Below are 21,914 nucleotides of genomic sequence, written 5' to 3' on the forward strand. Positions count from 1 at the left end.
TATAATTATTCATCTTTTTAAAATCGTTTTTTGAAAAGTATGAATCGAATTACAATCGGGGTGAGAAGGAATTGCGATTCAGATGTGAAACGATTTATTGTGCACCCCTAATATTTAATTTTGTTTTTTTCCCCTGTAAGAATGGAACAATATTTATACGCTCCTTCTGGTTGCGTGGAGATGGCCTAAAAACTTATTTTTTTAAATTGGATTCTTATAAAAAATAAGACAAATATATATATTTTTTTTAATCGATTTTGAAAACTATTATTTGATCTACAATCAGGGTGAATAAGAATCACGTTACGGATGTAAATCATTTTTTGTCCAACACTAATTTGTATTTGTGTTTTTTCCCCTGTAAGAATGGAATAATATTGAAAAGCTCATTTTGGTTGCATTTTGTTTTACAAATTGATCTTTCAACATTATGAATCAATTTAGATCCGGGATGAATAAGAATCACAATTGGGATGTGAATCGATTTTTTGTGCACCCTTATATTTACTGTTGTTATTTCACCCTGTAAAATTGGAGTAACATTTGTAAGCTCATTTTGGTTGCATGTAAATATATATATATATATATATATATATATATATATATATATATATATATATATATATATATATATATATATATATATATATATATATATATATATATATATATATATATATATATATATATTTTTTTTTTTTTTTTTTTTTTTTAAACATTTATTATTTTAAAAAAAATAAATCAATATTTTTATTTTATATAATAGATTTTTAAAAATTATGAATTGCGATTTTTTTTTGTGCAACCCTCATTTTTACTGTTATTTTTTTCCCCTGTAAGAAGGGAATAATATTGATAAGGTCCTTCTGGTTGCATAGATTTTTTATTAATTGATCTTTTAAAATTATTAATCGATTTAGAATCGGAATGAATAAGAATCACAATTCGGATGTGAATCGATTTATTGTGCACCCTTTTATTTACTGTTGGAGTAATATTTGTAAGGTAATTTTGGTTGCATGGAGATATGCATTTTTAAATATGTATTATTTTAAAAAATTTAAAAATATATTTCTATTTTTTTTTACAATCGATTTTTGATAATTATGAATTGAATTAGAATCGGGATGAATTTGGATGTGAATACATTTTTTGTGCACCCTTACATTTACTGTTGTTATTTCCCCATGTAAAATTGGAGTAATATTTGTCCGCTCATTTTGGTTGCATAAAGATATATATTTAAAAAAAATAATTATTTAAAAAAAGAAAAGAGAATACATTTTTTGTGCACCCTTATATTTACTGTTGTTATTTCACCCTGTAAAATTGGAGTAATATTTGCAAGCTCATTTTGGTTGCATATAGATTTATATTTAAAAATATATATATTTAAAAAAATAAAATAAAAATATTTTTTATTTTTTTTATAATCGATTTTTGAAAATCATGAATTGATTTAGAACAGGGATGAATAAGAATTGCAATTCGGATGTGAACCGATTTTTTTTGTGCAACCCTAATTTTTACTGTTATTTTTTCCCCTGTAAGAAGGGAATAATATTGATAAGGTCCTTCTGATTGCATAGATATTTATTAAATTGATGTTTGAAAATTATTAATCGATTTACAACCGGAATGAATGAGAATCGCAGTTTGGATGTGAATCGATTTTTTTGTGCACCTTTATATTTACTGTTATTTCACCTTGTAAAGTTGGAGTAATATTTGTAAGGTAAATTTGGTTGCATGGAGATATGCATTTTTAAAAATGTATCCTTTAAAAAAAAAACAATTCTATTTTTTTATAATCGATTTTTCGAAAATCGGGATGAATAAGAATCGCAATTCGGATGTGAATACATTTTTTGTGCACCCTTATATTTACTGTTGTTATTTCACCCTGTAAAATGGAAGTAATATTTGTAAGCTAATTTTTGCTGCATATAGATATATATTTAAAAAAAAATATTATTTAAAAAAATTAAATATTTTTTTTATTTTTTTTTATAATCGATTATTGAAAATTATGAATTGATTTAGAATAGGGATGAATACGAATTGCAATTCGGATGTGAACCGATTTTTTTTGTGCAACCCTAATTTTTACTGTTATTTTTTTCCCCTGTAAGAAGGGAATAATATTGATAAGGTCCTTCTGATTGCATATATATATTTTTTTAAATTGATCTTTGAAAATTATTATTCGCTTTAGAATCGGAATTAATAAGAATCGCAACTGGAATGTGAATCGTTCTTTTTGTGCACTCAAAATATTTACGGTTGTTTCTTCCCCCTGTGGAATAATATCGATAAGCTCATTTTGGTTGCACTAAGACGGCCTAAAAACTTATTTAAAAAAAAAAAGATTCTTAGAAGAAAAAAAAACGTTTTTTTTTTTTTTTTTATACTTTATAATCGATTTTTGTAAATCATGAATCGAATTAGAATCCGGACGAATAAGAATTGTGGTTTGTATGTAAAACGATTTTTTTGTGAAACCCTAATTTTTACTGTTTTTCCCCTTTTAGAATGGAATAATATTGATAAGGTCCATCTGGTTACATTGTTTGTTTGTTTTTTTGTGCACCCTTATTTGCTGACGTACACGCATGCATTTCCTGTGTCTGCATTAGCCATACCGGGAAATGAGGGGTGGGTCCATGTCCATCCCTTGCACTAGCTAAACACACACGAGCGAGGATGTCAGGATGTGTGGACAGATGAGGTGAAGTGTACATGCCCAATCGAAAGCTACGTGTTCCCGAGGTCGAAGGTCAGCCTGCAGAGCCGGCCGGCGCAGTCACCGTGGGAAGCGGTCTCAAGTATTATCAATCAGACGTCGGGGAGCGCACACACACACACTCGGACACACGCTGCGGCGCGCTCAGACAAACACGCCATTGAGCATTCATCCGCTCTAATGAAACGTCTCTTTCAACACACATTCAACAAATAGATACTGTAGCGGCTTACCTTCACGCCTTTTGTGTCAAAGAGTCAGCCTTCTTTAGTGGACAATTACACCTACGAAAAACATAAAAGATGCGTCAAAAATAAACCAAAGAGGGTTTTTTTATTTTATTTTACAAAATGACATGTCCTGGCTGGTTCAATACTATCATACAGCACTAAATTTAAGTGGCGCAAGCCAGTCATGTCATAGCATTTTTATCTCATATTAATACTTTAATCAAGCGAAAAACCAAGAAAGAAGAGCAGATCCAGCGCTCTAAAACGAAAGAAAAAGAAGGTAATCTGCCAGTCGCCTACTTTGTGTCCTTTTCTACTGATGTTTTCTTCAAGATGCATGAACACACATCACATTAAAAAGTTAAAGCACCAATGATTGTCCCACACACATACACACACTAGGTGTGGTGAGATTATCCTCTGCATTTGACCCATCACCCTCACCCCCTGGGAGGTGAGGGGAGCAGTGAGCAGCAGCGGTGGCCACGCCCGGGAATCATTTTTGGTGATTTAACCCCCAATTCCAACCCTTGATGCTGAGTGCCAAGCAGGGGGAGGTAATGGGTCCCATTTTTATAGTCTTTGGTATGACTCGGCCGGGGTTTGAACTCAAGACCTACCGACACTCTAGCCCAGGGGTCCCCAAACTCTTTGACTCCGGGGCCGCATTGGGGTAAAACAATTTGGCTGGGGGCCGCGATATATATATATATATATATATATATATATATATATATATATATATATATATATATATATATATATATATATATATATATATATATATATATATATATATATATATATAATATGTAAATGTGTGTGTGTGTATATATGTATATGTCCATGTATATATATATATGCAGCAAGTGCGCTCTTTAAGTCAATTAGTGCGCAAGGAATATATATGTATGAATACATATATATATATATATATATATATATATATATATATATATATATATATATATATATATATATATATATATATATATATATATATATGTACGTATATGTATCTATATGTGTGCGTATATATATATATATATATATATATATATATATACACACATACATACATACATACATACATACATATATATATATATATATATATATATATATATATATATATATATATATATATATATATATATATATATATATATATATATATATATATATATATATATATATATATGTATTCATACATATATATTCCTTGCGCACTAATTGACTTAAAGAGCGCACTTGCTGCATGTCACGTTATCGATGGTAAAATGCATTTTTAGACAATATGATTTGCCTGAGTGGCTAGGAGACGGTAGAAAATGGACTAGTAAGGACACTTTTTTTTTTTTAAATTAAAAAAAATAAAAAATAAAAAAATAAAATTTTTTTTTTTTTACTTGGGACTTCCCGCTGGCCGGATTTTGGACGCTTGGGGGCCGTAGGCCCGCGGGCCGTAGTTTGGGGACCCCTGCTATAGCCACTAGGATAGGATAGGATAGGATAGGACTTTATTGTCATTGCACAAGTACAACGAAACGATGTTTTCAGCACAAACCCGTTCAAGATTAGACAAACAAACAGTGTACAGGGTTACGGAACAGGAACGCTGATGGGTCGCCAAAAGCGCCCCGTAAAAGATAAGAAAAAGGTAAAACGCTGGGGAAGAAGATGAGTAAAAAAATATAATCTAGACTGGGCTCCTAAAGGGGGCCTAGTCTGGAGTGGGAAAAAACCTCCATGCAATGCACACATAAACACGTTACATTTAGTCACGACAACTCGCAACAGAGGGGCGGGGAGTTGGGACCCTGGAGGTCGACTGCTGCTATGAAACGCTGCCAGCCGTCCATCACCCCGAGGGTAAACAAGCGGTGGTGAAGGCGTGGGGTGGAGGTGTATGTGCCAATTGTCTTGGGTGTGATGATGTAATGTTCATAGACTGAGGCCGATCTGCATGCAAGCAAAAGTTCGACTCCAGGTGTCGTTGAGGAGGGAAGGAGGTCAAAATTGTCCATCATTGAGGTGGACTAGGCCACTGAGCAAGTATTAGAACTCTTTGCTCAACTTCAAGTATTAAAAGACAACATGATAACAGATTCTTGTGACATTACAGCCATGGTGACACATTTAGTCCTAGTTGCTCAGTTGCTTAGTCTTGCTACACCCACTCACCCTTTCCCGACCGTGCCAGCTGCTCATTTTCCCAGCATTCTTATCACTTCACCAGTCGATGGATCGAAACCCAAATGGAGTGTTGGTCATGACAAACAAGGGCTCGTTTGAGGGGAATTAGGAGTAGGTGGCGAATGTTACTTACATGGATATATAAGAAATACTCATGGAGTGAATAAAGCGGAATAAGTTGTGGACAAAAAAAAATCACTTCATATTCTCTACTGCTTGCTAGTGTTACCATATCTGAGTTGTTGTGCAGAAATATAGGGACATAATTAGAAAAGTCACTAACGGTGTTACAAAAGAGATCAGTTAGAATGATACATAATGTTGGATATAAAGAACATAATGTATTAAATATTTATTAAATAAAAAATATTGAATTCCAATGATTTGGTGCATTTGGGAACAGCTAAAAGTATACACAAAGCAAACTACACTGCAAAAAGTCAGTGTTCAAAAACAAGAAAAAAAAATACAAAAATGAGGGGTATTTTATTTGAACTAAGCAAAATTATCTGCCAATATAACAAGAACATTTGGATTGTCAAGACTTTCCAAAACTAGTAAAATTAGCTAACCTCAATGAACCCAAAAATACCTTAAAATAGGTATATTCTCATTAATAACAACTGTACTACTATATGAGTACGTATTTTCTATTGTTTCATTTAAAATAAAACAGCAAAGTCCATTTGGCTGCCATCTGTTTTAATATGAGACACAATTGTGTCAAAGTCATGATTTTTTTTTTTACATGCTTGAAATAAGAAAGTATTACTTTAAAAAAGTAGTTTTATACTTGTGAGTGTTGATGACACAGCTTTGCAACAGTTGATATTCTACTTTCAAGCATGTTTTACTCAATATAGGTCATAAAATCTCAGCAACAAGCTGTAATATCTTACTGAGATCATTTAGGACCAAAACCCTTAAAACAAGTAAAACACTCTAACATAAAATCTGCTTAGTGAGAAGAATTATCTTATCAGACAGAAAATAAGCAAATATCACCCTTATTTGAGATATTTAATCTTACTTAGATTTCAGTTTTTGCAGTGTATAACCTGCTACCCAAGAATGTACAATAATTGTTTCTCAACAAAAGAGAAGAGATATAACTTTAGAGAGGAATCTATGTTAAAACATTTGTCTGCACGTACAACACTTAAAACCTTTAGCATATCAATATGTGGAATTCAATTATGGAATGGATTAATTAAAGAAATCAAACAATGTACTAATATGAACCAGTTTAAAAGGCTGTTCAAACTACAAGTGTTTACAAAGTACAAAGAAGAAGAATTATGATAAACGTCATGAATTTATTGAAAATGAAATATTATCCATATCATGACGGATTTAACTCCTTATGAGAAGAACTGCTGTATTTAGAACACATTGATGCAAAGTGTGTACAAACTGAGCACAGGATGTGTTAGTAATTGCTATAAAGTGAAAAAGGGCCGAGGGTTAGATAAGCCTTGCTTCTTCCGACACCTTTTTGAACATGTTGTAAACAAATATGTCAAAATATGTGATATATAGTACACATGCTCGGAATACATTTCAACCAACCAACAAATGGGTCTACTTTTTTGTGGATTCAAAAGATTTAGGCAGTCCAAAACAACTCGGAATGTTTCAGTAAAATCTGCCCATAACATTTGAAGTTATGTTTCTAACTAACTATATAGTTAGTTACATGTAACCTATACATAACTTAAAACCTTATTAACCTCTTGACATTTACTAAATACATTTATGCCTCTTTTTTGTGTACACCCCGTTTTTTTGTACAGTTCTTACCGAGATATTGCCCTGGTTTTTTTTGTATGCCGTCCCTAGAGGTGGGAATCTTTGGCCACCTCACGATTCGAATACGACTCACCAGCTATGATTCGATAAAAAATCGATTATTGATGCATCTTTAATTTATGTACATTGATGCAGTTTTACATTTATTTTCATTTCACTAAATAAACGTTTATCACTTGCAACTAGGGATGTTAATATCGGACTGCCAATATTATCGGCCGATAAATGCTTTAAAATGTGATATCGTAATTTATCGGTATCGGTTTCAAAACGTAAAATGTATGACTTTTTAAAACGGCGCTGTACGGAGTGGTACACAGACGTAGGGAGAAGTACAGAGCGCCAATAAACCTTAAAGGCTCTGCCTTTGCGTGCCGGCCCAATCACATAATATTTACGGCTTTTCACACACACACAAGTGAATGCCAAGCGTACTTGGTCAACAGCCATACGGGTCACACCGAGGGTGGACGCATAAACAACTTTAACACTGTTACAAATATGCGCCACACTGTGAACCCACACCAAACAAGAATGACAAACACATTTCGGGAGAACATCCGCACCGTAACACAACATAAACACAACAGAACAAATACACAGAACCCCTTGCACCACTAACTTTTCCAGGATGCTACAATATACACCCCCCGCTACTCCCTACCAAAACCCCGCCCCCCCCAATCCCACCCACCTCAACCTCCTCATGCTCTCTCAGGGAGAGCATGTCTCCAATTCCAAGCTGCTGTTAAAAAAAATAATGCACTTTGTGACTTCAATAATAAATATGGCAGTGCCATGTTGGCATTTTTTTCCATAACTTGAGTTGATTTATTTTGGAAAACCTTGTTACATTGTTTAATGCATCCAGCGGGGCATCACAACAAAATTAGGCATAATAATGTGTTAATTCCACGACTGTATATATCGGTATCGGTTGATATCGGAATCGGTAATAAAGAGTTGGACAATATCGGAATACCGTCAAAAAAGCCATTATCGGACATCTGTAACCGCAACATGTAAGTGTAAAAAAACATTATGATTTGTACATTTTCAGAGTGTGCTTGTTCTATTTTTAAACAAAGAAAACAATCTGAAGTTGTCTTTATTTTTAAGTTATAGTGCCGTGATTTTACCAGTCCAGCCCACTTGGGAGTAGATTTTTCGCCATGTGGCCCCCGATCTAAGATGAGTTAGACACCCCTGGTGTATGGTAACAATGTTTAAAATATAATTGGCAGTAGTTGCATGATTTCTCCTTACTAATGGGCTTAAATGATCAACATTAAGATGAAATATTTATTATTTATTATTATTTATATTTATTATTTATTATTATGTATTATTATTAATATGTATTTATTTATTTATGCACCTTATTGCTTTTTTTTATCCTGCACTACCATGAGCTTATGTAACGAAATTTCGTTCTTATCTGTGCTGTAAAGTTCAAATTTTAATGACAATAAAAAGGAAGCCTAAGTCTAAAAAGTAATAATGCTGGAATATTATGGTATGCCATTATAGTTAAACATAAAATACAACACAAAAATTAAAAGGGTCTCGTATTCCGATAATAGTCTTAGGTTCAATACGTGCCCGTTAAAAGGTTACCGTAGTTGATTAAATGGCCAAAACTGGTAGTGAACATGCAGGCGAGACATAATTAGGCATTTGCAAACACTTGAAGAACAACAGGCGTTGTTTTCTAGGTGAATTAATGCGCGTTCCCAGGCGAATACAGGGCCCTTTTTTTTTTAGGCTCAAGGCGAACAGATGCTGGAATAGGACAGCACCAAAGGACGAGCAGCCCGACACACAGCAGCATTGAAGTCGTCTTCAAACCTCACCTCCATTGATTTCTGTCCAGAAGAAAGAGAAGCGCCGTGATTGTTTAGACCAGTTTGAAGCAGATTAGCTCGGGGGTCTCTCCGCACGCAGTCCCCTCCTCATGTACGGGAAAATAATTAAAGCAAATAGCATGATTTTTCTCCGTTCATTAAGCCCCACAGAAGGAGATTCCATTAATCTGTTCATTAGTGAACATCAAAAATGGAACTACTTATTAAAATCGGATCCAGCTGTGCACACTCGTTAAAGCTCGATGCGCTGTACGCCGCTTAACAATGCGCGTGGCACGATACCAGGACCGGGGCCACAAGAAAGGGGGTAAGGTACTACCACCCCGGCCTGTTTTGACTTAGCACCCTGTGATAATTGCTCTACTCTTGGCAGGAGGCTATGAATAAACATGACGTTTGTCCAGGACTATTTCAATGCTCCAATTCTTATTAATATCAATTTACCCAGAAATGTCTGCTCCGAATCACTTTTTTATTTCTTCAATTTCCCCCCACGTCTTTTCTCATTCTTTCATTCTCAGTCTGGCATTTTTATACCTTTTGTCTACCTCTGGAAAATTCCATTTATCCTAGCCAGTGGTTTGAACAAAACCTATGGGCTAAGAGATTGATCCAAGCATTGATCCCGTTCAGTTGAACGATCATCAAGATGTTATATTGGTTTCTTGGAGCAGTGTTTTTCAACCACTGTGCCGAGGCACACGAGTGTTCCGTGAGATACAGTCTAGAGCAGGGGTCGGCAACCCAAAATGTTGAAAGAGCCATATTGGACCAAAAATACAAAAACATATCTGTCTGGACCCTCAAAAAATTAAAAGCCATATTACATATAGATAGTGTGTCATGAGATATAAATTGAATTAAGAGGACTTAAAGGAAACTAAATGACCTCAAATATACCTACAAATGAGGCATAATGATGCAATATGTACATATAGCTAGCCTAAATAGCATGTTAGCATCGATTAACTTGCAGTCATGCAGTGACCAAATATGTCTGATTATCACTCCACACAAGTCAATAACATCAACAAAACTCACCTTTGTGCATTCACGCACAATTTTAAAGGTTTGGTGGACAAAATGAGACGGAAAAAGAAGTGGCATAAAACACGTTCTAGAAAGTCGGAGAAAGTTATACATGTAAACAAACTACGGTGAGTTCAAGGACTGCCAAAATTAGTAGGACAAAACGGCGCTCGCCAAATACTCGAATCAGTGAAGCATGTTTAATATAAACAGTGTACTTTATAACAATTAGGGAGGTTTGTGTCATGTTTTTCCTTCTACAAAAACCATATTAACACAAAAAATATATTTTTTTCCCCTCATCTTTTTCCATTTTTCATACATTTTTGAAAAAGCTCCAGAGAGCCACTAGGGCGGCGCTAAAGAGCCGTATGCGGCTCTAGAGCCGCGGGTTGCCGACCCCCGGTCTAGTGTGCCGGCAGAGCTCGGCAGAGTAACCGTGTAATACTCTTCCATATCAGTAGGTGGTAGCCGGTAGCTAATTGCTTTGTAGATGTCGGAAACAGCGGGAGGCAGTGTGCAGGTAGAAAGGTGTCTAATGCTTAAACCAAAAAAATAAATAAACAAAATGTGAGTGCCCCTAAAAAAAGGGATTGAAGCTTAGGGAAGGCTATGCAGAACGAAACTAAAACTGAACTGGCTACAAAGTAAACAAAAACAGAATGCTGGACAACAGCAAAGACTTACTGTGGAAAAAAGACGGCGTCCACAAAGTATATCCGAACATGACATGACAATCGACAATGTCCCCACAAAGAAGGATAAAAACAACTGAAATATTCTTGATTGCTAAAACAAAGTAGATGCGGGAAATATCGCTCAAAGGACGACATGAAACTGCTACAGGAAAATACCGAAAAAAGAGAAAACGCCACTAAAATAGGAGTGCAAGACAACAACTAAAACACTACACACAGGAAAACAGCAAAAAACTCAAAATAAGTCACGGTGTGATGTGACAGGTGGTGACAGTACACTTACTTTGAGACAAGAGCTATATTGATGCATGGTTGGTTATGGTTTAAAGTCATATCAAACAATCGCGACAACAATTTTTTACTGTCAACTTAGTTTCGTTTTTTAATGATTTTTGCTGGTGGTGTGCTTCCGGATTTTTTCAACACAAAAAATGTGCCTTGGCTCAAAAAAGGTTGAAAACACTGTCTTGGAGGATATGTATTTTCATTGCCGGACCATAGAAATAGGAGTCCCTGCTTGGGTTTTTTGAACCCTTCTTATTTGGCGATCATGAGAAGTAGGTCAAGCCATAGAAAGTATTGCGAGCGACTTGCGTTTTGAGGTTGGTTTCTCCGGAACATGTTTTTCTGCTGTGTGGCAATAAGAGTGCTCAGAGTCTGGTACAATTCAAGGACAGCCAGAAACTTGGGATTGTTGGGCTTGCACAGTGCAAGCTAAAAAAAATTAAAAATAAATTTTAAAAAAGGGGTAAGGAAGTTTGTAAACATGGACTTTTTAGTGCAGGTTATTGCCCAGCTCTAAAATTATATGAGACTGAAAAAAAATAAATCATAAGAGTAATTTGATGTTGATTTAAAGGTAAGAAAATATCACCGCAAAGTCTATATTCTTAGATTTTTCTTGTAGAAATTTGGGAGGATTTGATGAAATAAGATCAATAATTCCCTCCAAAAAACTCAAGAGTCACAGGGTAGCAGAGTAAAAAGTATGAAATTAGCAAAATGTTAGACTTTGGATAATGTTTTTTTATTTAATTTTTTTCTGATGCAATCCGATTCAAAATGTTACAGTGGCCTTGTGGTTAGAGTGTCCGCCCTGAGACTGGAAGGTCGTGAGTTCAAACCCCGGCCGAGTCATACCAAAGACTATAAAAATGGGACCCATTTTGCCCTGCTTGGCACTCAGCATCAAGGGTTGGAATTGGGGGTTAAAATCACCAAAATGATTCCAGAGCGCGGCCACCGCTGCTGCTCACTGCTCCCCTCAACTCCCAGGGGGCGTAAAAAGGGGATGGGTGTGACTATCAGTGGTTACTTTAACTTTAACATTTTCAAAAATAAATTCTGAATAGGTGTTTTCATGTTTATAAATCAAGATAAACACATTGGTACCTCGGGAGTTTAATAACAAACATTTGTATTCCGAAACAATAAAAATAAAACAAAACTCTTAGATGAGAAATATTGGAGAAATAGTGGACTTCTACGGTATCTCCTTTCAGCTACTTCTCTATCAAACCTGTCATCAGCAGCTTCTTCATATTCATGGATAAATGTTCGCCGTTTAGATATTATTTTAACATCCTTGGCTGAGGTTATTAACTTAAACTAAGTTTCTTACAAGTATTATAATCAGTGGAGTACAAGGAATAGCTAAACATGCTACACAACATGCCGTAAGACAGCGATGTCAGTCAAATACATCAGAGGGCCAAAAAACCGAATTTGCTACAAGCCGAGGGCCGGACTGGTTCAATGTTTATTAAAACCTATTATAATGATTGCACATAACCTATTGAACCAAGACCTAACACAGTGCACTGTATTTTATTAAATGATTAAATGAATAATCCAACATTTTTGTATGGCTCTGTCACTAATTTCAAGTGAAAACATTTTTCAACAGGCTCACAGACAAAAACAAACTTCCTTCAAAGCAGGCGGCTGTGGCCTGCGGGCCGCTTCTAATACTAATCAAATATCATCCGGATGGCCATAGATAATTCATTCGGGGGCCGGATTTGCCCCTTGGGCCTTGACTTTGACATCACTGCCGTAAAAACATAGCTAACTGCTAAGCTGGAGCTCTTGAATGTAAACAAGTGTGCATGGATCATTACAAATATCGACAGTAACAATATCAAGTATATAATCGTCGATACTACAGTGATTAGATCGATAATTCTTATCACAAAATACTTTTTTCATTTTTGTTATAGTTTACAATTTCAGGAAATAAGAGGCAACAATAGTTTTTCCGTTTGTTTAATCAATTTGCACTGTTGACTTGTGAATTTTGTATGTAATAAACGTGAACAGGGAAATTATATTAAAAAAAAATTTATCATTACACCGCCATCCCGTGTTTTTGTAGTTTTTTTATAGTTGTGTTTATAAAAGGAAATAATTCAATGATAGTAAACATTTTAAGTATTAATATTGATACTGCCCCATAACTACTTGGTATTGGATCAATACCCAAGTTTGCAGTATCAAAACAATAGAAGAATAAATGTTTATTTAATTTTAACAGAAGTGTAGATAGAAACATGTCACAACAGAAAGTAGCTAGATAATAACAACATAAAATTAGTTTTGAGAAAATTATTCAACAGATAATGCGCAATATGTTCCCTCATATGTCACCAGCTAAATTAGGAGCCTTCTTAACCGTTTTGAAATGGTTCTATCAAATAATATTTTGCAATATATATCGTTATCGCAAGAGGATGCAGTATGTATCGGGATACAGATTTTAGGCCATATCTTACCTTTTGTTTTGCTTTTTTAGATCCCATGGTTGAAAATACTAAGTTATGTCGATCTAAGTAAGCTGAGTAAGACCAGATGTTTTGGTCGGATCTTACGAGGTTCACTGTGGCATTCGCTACGGCAACTAGTGTCGGGAAGGCGAATAACCTGAATATTTGCTCGTAACCTTAAGCATAACAATTAACCGAGAGTCAGGTTCTATCCCGAAAAACCTGTATGCTGTGGCACTACTGCAGTTCCACAGTTATTTCCTTCTTCATTACTGACAGTGGAGTGGGAATTCAACCCTTATGCTGAGTAGGAACCTTGATAGCAAGTGTTCCGTTTATGGCTGCAAAAGTCAGATACATACTATCTAAATTTTCCACCATCTTGAGATAAGTGTTCAACAACTAAGTAAGTGATATAGGTTTTGCGGGAGGAGTCAAACAAACTGCTATTTGAACTTTGTGGTGTTATGTTCTGATTAAACCAAAGCACTAAGAGTTGTAATCAGTGTTTGGCAATCAGCCAGTCGTTTACTGACTGCCTTGGCCACATCTTCTGCACAGAGATAGTGTGTGCGACTGGCCGGTACAGAAACACAAAACAAAAGCGATTGAGTATGTCAGAGAGTTCATATTATCAGCGGGTGCAGGCGGGAGATCTTGTAAGATCAGGCGCCATGAATGTTACTCGCTTGACAGAACCAAAGGAAGAGCCTGTCAAGGAAACGGTTTGTGTCAGTGGTAACTTGAAAGGTCAGCAAACTGAACCCCAACCCCTGGGCCGCCCTCGTGCCTAGCTGTCTGTCACCGGTCTCCCTTCTGCAGACGGGTTGTCCCCCTGTCTTCTGTGCCGCTATCACCCGTCTCCATACCCCCCGTTTGATGACCGGGGCTTTTCTTGTCAGAGAGGCTCTTTCAGGCAGGCAGATCCAGGACAGCCCTTTGATGCAGGACCCCAACACTTGCTCGCAGCGTTGACATGCAGTGGCGTTGGTGGTGTTGGCTTTTGAAGAGCGTGAGCCTTGCATGTGCTCGTCCCTTTACACACAATTGCACTATAGCTTCCAGGGTCTTTAGATTTGGGGGGACCGAGAGAGGAGGATCGAAGGGCGGCTCAAAGGAACCCCTCCTTTGAAGGTCCTCTGATGGATTTAATGAAGGCTTTTGAATTTTGCTTTCGCTCAAGATGCCTCCAATAAGGGACTACAAAACTGCCTGAGAAAGCGAGTTAGGAATACTGATCGAAAAGGTCAAACTTGACAACCGACAATAAAACAATGGGCGACAGGCAGGAGGACTCTTTCAGACTGTTTCATTCAGTATTACTCTTATTTGATATTTATTTTGATTTTATACTGATTTTCTTCTTTCATCTATCCAATCTGGAGCCTACCCCAGCACTGATCTCCAATCAATCACAGGGCGGACTCAGCAATAGACAATACACTGCAAAAAGTCAGTGTTCAAAAACAAGAAAAACTGTATTAAAAATGTATTAAATATTTATTAAATAAAAAATATTGAATTTCAATGATTTGGTGCATTTGGGAACAGCTAAAATTATACACAAAGCAAACTACACTGCAAAAAGTCAGTGTTCAAAAACAAGACAAAAAAATACAAAAATTAGGGGTATTTTATTTGAACTAAGCAAAATTATCTGCCAATAAAACAAGAAAATTTGGCTTGTCAAGACTTTCCAAAACAAGTAAAATTAGCCAACCTCAATGAACCCAAAAATACCTTAAAATATGTATATTCTCACTAATAACAACTGCACTACTATATGAGTACGTATTTTCTATTGTTTCATTGAAAATAAAACAGCAAAGTCCATTTGGCTGTCATCTGTTTTAATATGAGACACAATTGTGTCAAAGTCATGATTTTTTTTTTTTACATGCTTGAAATAATAAAATTATTACTTTAAAAAAGTAGTTTTATACTTGTGAGTGTTAATGACACAGCTTTGCAACAGTTGATATTCTGGTTTCAAGCATGTTTTACTCAATATAGGTCATAAAATCTGAGCAACAAGCTGTAATATCTTACTGAGATAATTTAGGACCAACACCCTTAAAACAAGTAAAACACTCTGACATAAACTCTGCTTAGTGAGAAGAATTATCTTATCAGACATAAAATAAGCAAATATCACCCTTATTTGAGATACTTAATCTTACTTAGATTTCAGTTTTTGCAGTGTAGGACTTGGGCTATCGATTATTTTAGTAATCTATCGATTAGTTTGTTCGATCAATGGACTAATCGGACAAACACATTGTATAGCCTCAATGCGCATTCTAAGGAAAATAACCTTCATTTGTTCATCGTCAACATTGAAATTTCACTTTTAAAAAGTGTGCATTTATAGGCAGAGGCCAATAACACATTTTTGCGGACGATACGTTTCCTCACAAATTATTGCAGATGAACAATATTGTCGCCAGCGTTTTTTAACATAATGTGTAATAATAACAATAATGCAAATACCCCTTTAAAATGGAATAAACATGTATTTCTCATTGGTATGTCTACCTTTGTAATTGGAAGGTAAATAAATTACTGTTAAATATCCTAAAAAAATAAACAAAAATAAAACGGACTATAAATCTTGGTTAGCTAAAATTATATATAAATATTGGACATCTTGAAGTGCAATTTTTGGTCTGGTGGTTTTGTTTTGTTCTAACAATTTCGGCATACTGGCTCGTTCATCCCCATTGATGGGCTCAGAGATATAGAAAATAAACACACACGGACATGGCAATTTATTAATTGATTTATCGGCCCAGACCCGTGAGTTTTTAAAATACCTTTGTCATTGTCATTAAACTCTTCGCCGCTACACAGATCACAGCACCCACACACCACAGTTCTCAGTTTCTATTGTTTACACTCATTAAACAATTAATCAAAGCAACAAAAAAAATATATCAAACCTTTTTTGTAATTGAATCCATAGAGATCGACCGAATTCTGTCGGTACTACCCGTAGTCGATACACATTAAATCTAAGAGTGATATATTTCGATACCTCTGTTGCACGTCTGGTTGCAGACTTAAACACTTTGCGGGCAAAGAAGCACTCAGAACTAATATTGCAATTTTCCATGCCAAAGAAGCAAGTATGTCTGATAGAAAACACTCGAACTTACAGTACATTAAAGACGATAGCTCGATGCTAATTTACATTGAATTTGATTATGAAAATCATCACAACTAAGATGCACGTTACAATCAAACTTCTGGTGTGTAATTAGTACAATACTTACAGTATAAAAACCTTTTAGGGTGCAACAAAAAACAAAAGATTCAGCTTTATGGCAAAGACTCCTTTCTGACTAGGCAACAGAGCCCAGAGAGATAGTATGGGCAACTTGGTTTCAGAGTTGTTACCAAATATGGCGCCTTGCAGTCACATGAGGGGCTTTTGACCAATCAGAGAGAGTCTGGCCAGACAACTGCTTAAATGATTAGTCAAGAGCCCCTCACATGACTACAGGGCGCTATGTTTGGGACCAATTTTGAAACCGAGTTGTCAATACTCTAAAGACTGCTCTGTTGTAGCAGTTGTGGGGCGTAACAGCTCGGTTGGTAGAATAGCCGTGCCAGCAACTTGAGGGTTCCAGGTTCAATCCCCGCTTCCGCCATCCTAGTCACTGCCATTGTGTCATTGGGCAAGACACTTTACACACCTGCTCCCGGTGCCACCAACACTGGTTTAAATGCAACTTAGATATTGGGTTTCACTATGTAAAAGCGCGTTGAGTCACTAGAGAAAAGCGCTATATAAATATAATTCTCTTCACTACTGCTATTTAACATATTGGAATTGCAACTGCATGCAAGTTCTACTACATAAAGTAATACTTGCAAACGAGACTCAATCAAAAACTGGACAGTACAGTTATTATCAAGTCACTGGTAAACGTCAAATGAAAATATTTGATTGTGTATTAATAAATGTTCATTTGTTTAATGATGCAATCAAAATAAGAAGTAGCGGGAATTGGTACTGAATCGTTTTAAATGTGAAAGGTACCCATCCCTACTCTTTGGTTATACATTACCAATTACCTGTTACCTGTAAGTACTTTTGAACTGGAAAAGCCAAATAGAACAGCAGTGCCAAATATGTGTTCCATGGTACTAACACATAACAGCCACGTAAAACTCTTAAAAGTTGGCAAAAGGTGACAGGCATAACCAGAACCTTACTCAGGTGTCTTGGAACCGTTTGCTATCTGGTTCTACCGAGTATTATCTGTGGCAGACCTTTTGTTATGTCTTCTTGTTAGACAAACACGCCATGTTGGACACCAGTCCCCAGTCATAACAACCCCAATCACCAGTAGACTCCAGAGTTGGCAGCCCCGCAGTGATGTTATTCCTTTTTAGGCGTAATAAAATGCTGGCAGCAACATTACGATTACAACCCAACATCAGTGCGGAGTTCAACAAATAGATCTCTCGCCGCAGACTTACGAGAAGACATTCCTTCCCATGGTGCCCACGCTTGCACCTGCTCGTGTACCCTGGCTTTAACATCGATCGGCATTCCTCGCCCTACGCTGTTGTTGATACTGGTGATGAACTTCGAGTTCTCACACGGTACTAACCCTCAACACCAAAAGGACCACAGTGTATTCAGGAGGATATATTATTTCTAATGACACAACACAGTGGACAATGTTTGGTGATACAAAATAAAGGTATTTTCCTCATTCCTTTCATCCTAATGTGGTCTTTCTTTTTTTCGTATGGGTCTTTCCATGTGGACTAATGATTAACATGGCCAAGCATGGGAAGAGGCTGTCTGTTACAATGGAAGAGGTTGTTTTGGTATGACCTGACCTGCTTCCAAAGCTCACCTGGCAGGTCCATGGGAGCCAACGGCTGCAATTCAGCAGGCTGTGGGATCACTCAGAAACTATTGGCAATGGGCAAACAGAGAAACCTATTTAAAGAGGCAGGCAGTAAAGTACTGACTGGATGAGGAACGATTCACATGAGAACACTTTGGACTGCGTGCGTTTCAATTTTGCGCGAGACTGAAAAACAATATGTGGTGTGAAAGTAAATCAATAGCAATAGACCTGTGAACACATCAACACAGCTGTTTAGGATTGATGCTTCAAGTTCTGAAGCTCATCCCTGAAGTACGAACCTTGTTACTACTAGCAACTTATGGGTTTTGCTTTGTTTCCAAACAGGTCGATGACCAGATGAAACTTCTACAGAACTGCTGGAGTGAACTCCTCATCCTCGACCATGTCTTTAGGCAGGTGGTACATGCCAAAGAGGGCTCCATTTTATTGGTCACTGGCCAACAGGTAAGAAATCCAAATGCCTGAAAAGAACTTAATTAATCAACCTTCAATTGGTTGATCTTGACTCAAAGAGATTCTGCTTTTAGATCAAATATATACTACCGTTCAAAAGTTTGGGGTCACCCAAACAATTTTGTGGAATAGCCTTCATCTCTAAGAACAAGAATAGACTGTCGAGTTTCAGATGAAAGTTCTCTTTTTCTGGCCATTTTGAGCGTTTAATTGACCCCACAAATGTGATGCTCCAGAAACTCAATCTGCTCAAAGGAAGGTCAGTTTTGTAGCTTCTGTAACGAGCTAAACTGTTTTCAGATGTGTGAACATGATTGCACAAGGGTTTTCTAATCATCAATTAGCCTTCTGAGCCAATCAGCAAACACATTGTACCATTAGAACACTGGAGTGATAGTTGCTGGAAATGGGCCTCTATACACCTATGTAGATATTGCACCAAAAACCAGACATTTGCAGCTAGAATGGTCATTTACCACATTAGCAATGTATAGAGTGTATTTCTTTAAAGTTAAGACTAGTTTAAAGGTATCTTCATTGAAAAGTACAGTGCTTTTCCTTAAAAAATAAGGACATTTCAATGTGACCCCAAACTTTTGAACGGTAGTGTAATTATTACGAGAGATGTACAGTCATCCCTAGGTCTGATTATGGTTGTACGGTATACCGGTACAATAAAAAGTACTGCGGTACTAATTAATTTAAAACTGTACTATACTGATTCTGAAAAATATTTGGACTTTTCTTTCAACCGGGCATGGTTAAAGTGTCCGCCCTGAGATCGGTAGGTCGTGAGTTTAAACCCCGGCTGAGTCAGACCAAAGACTATAAAAATGGGACCCATTACCTCCCTGCTTGGCACTCAGCGTCAAGGGTTGGAATTGGGGGTTGAATCACAAAAAAGTGATTCCCGGGCGCGGCCACCGTTGCTGCTTACTGCTCCCCTCACCTCCCAGGGGGTGACCAAGGGTGACGGGTCAAATGCAGAGGGTAATTTCACCACACCTAGTGTGTGTATGTGACAATCATTGGTACTTTAACTTTAACTTTGACATTGCTGGTAAAACAAGCAAACGCCGCATGTTAGGCAAAGCATACGTACGGTGTGCTTACAAGCAGACAAACTGGATATATTTTGGCTAAAAAACAGACAATAAAAGTGAAGCTTTTTACACCGAAGCTGTGTTTTAAACATGGCTAGTTAGCAAGCGGCTAATGTCAATCCGCAGTCGGCAGTGTTTTAGCTACTTTAGCTACTCCGTGACGACAAATAAAGTATGTTACTTACAAGTATCATCCCTGCAGGATGAGGAAAGGCTAAACATGCTTCACTACACACCATAAGAGGATACAATAGCTAACTGCTAACAGCAAGCCAGCACTCCTGAATGTAAACAAATAGGTGGATTTACACGATACAAAGTAACGGATGTAACGATACAAAGTACAAGAGCTGTATGTAGTCGATGGTACAATGATTACATCGATATTTTGTATTATCTCAAAATTTGTTGTCATTTTTCATTGTTTAGAAACTCAGGAAATATTTCCCTGGACACAGGAGAACTTTAAATATGACCAATGTATGATCCTGTAACTACTTGGTATTAGATTGATGCCAGAATTGGTAGTATCACCCAAACGTATGTATGTAAAGCATCAAACAACTAACTAATTATTGATTATTAAATTGTAACAGAAGTGTAGATAGAACATGTTAAAACAAAAAGTAAGCAGATATTAACAGTAAATTAACAAGTAGAAAATAATAAATGTTCTATGGCTTGTTCCTCATAATACTGACAAAATAACAGAATAGGAAATGACACAATATATGTTACTGCATATGTCAGCAGCCAAATTAGGAGCCTTTGTTTGCTTACTTACTACTAAAAGATAAGTTGTCCAGTGTGTCCACTATCTTATTTAAATCCAAAATTGTTCTTTGATTGCAATAGTTATAAATAAATGATGAATGGGTTATACTTGTATAGCGCTTTTCTACCTTCAAGGTACTCAAAGCGCTTTGACACTATTTCCACATTCACCCATTCACACACACACTGATGGAGGGAGCTGCCATGCAAGGCGCTACCAGCACCCATCAGGAGCAAGGGTGAAGTGTCTTGCCCAAGGACACAACGGACGTGACTAGGATGGTAGAAGTTGGGGTTTGAACCCCAGTAACCAGCAACCCTCCGATTGCTGGCACGGCCACTCTACCAACTTCGCCACGCGATATTATATATATATATATATATATATATATATATATATATATATATATATATATATATATATATATATATATATATATATATATATATATATATATATATATATATATATATATATATATATATACATGTTTAATATGTCATAAGATTTTTAGCTAAAATAAATCCATTAATGACATTTTGTTTGTGGTTCCCTTTGTTTTGAAAAGTATTGAATTACATTTTGGTACCAGTACGGGTATTGTATCGGGACAACCTTAAGTCTGACCATGGTAAACAAATGTCCACAAAGTAGGATTATTATTATTATTGAATCAAATATTTCCATATTTAGAGTACAAATAACTGTTAACAACATATTTTAACATACATAGAGCCCTTTCAACATGAACTAACACACATATAGTCATCTCTACACTCGTTTCACCCAATATACAGTAGGGGAAGGGATTCATAGGGCCCCATTTATGGGTAAATGAAAATGATTGAAAAGCAATTGACGTTTGGAATTGCCACAAAACGCATATTAAGATATTCAACACTCTCCTGTTGTCTGGCTGCTAAACTGGATAGTTTGTCCCGTTTCATGTGTCAGGTAAACTGTGACTAATGGAGCCATATGAATCACCTTCTTACGGTAGTAGCCTTGAATGTGCTCTACTGTGGATTACAGAACTAACCGGTAGCCCAGAGTATCCTCCAACTATCACCATCACCCGGCCACTACAACACCGCCATTACGTAGAAAATACTTCATCACATCCTGGGTAAATCCACTGAATTAGAACTGGGCTTCGATGTACTGACTCCAGGTGAGCGTGTTGTTCGGCAAAACCGGGGTCAACTTGACAGTTAGCTGTGTTGTTAGCATTCTATGCTGTTGGCATTGTGTGCCCTGTCATTCCACACAAATAAAGCACTGTTATGCATATATCACATAAATAAGACTTAATTTAACACTTAGTTTAGGCCAAAAATATGTAGAATGTGATTTTTTTTTAGA

General features: G+C 36.3%; 1 protein-coding gene across 1 annotated transcript in view; it reads left to right on the forward strand.

Moving 5' to 3' along the window:
* Positions 1–21,914, forward strand: part of nr5a2 (nuclear receptor subfamily 5, group A, member 2) — a 145,481-nt gene that overhangs the window by 85,085 nt on the left and 38,482 nt on the right. The window contains 1 exon segment of the mRNA XM_062028049.1: positions 18,546–18,665. Within this exon segment, the coding sequence (XP_061884033.1) occupies positions 18,546–18,665 (120 nt within the window).

The sequence above is a fragment of the Entelurus aequoreus genome, linkage group LG19 (genome assembly GCF_033978785.1).
Source record: "Entelurus aequoreus isolate RoL-2023_Sb linkage group LG19, RoL_Eaeq_v1.1, whole genome shotgun sequence".
Lineage (NCBI taxonomy): Eukaryota > Metazoa > Chordata > Actinopteri > Syngnathiformes > Syngnathidae > Entelurus > Entelurus aequoreus.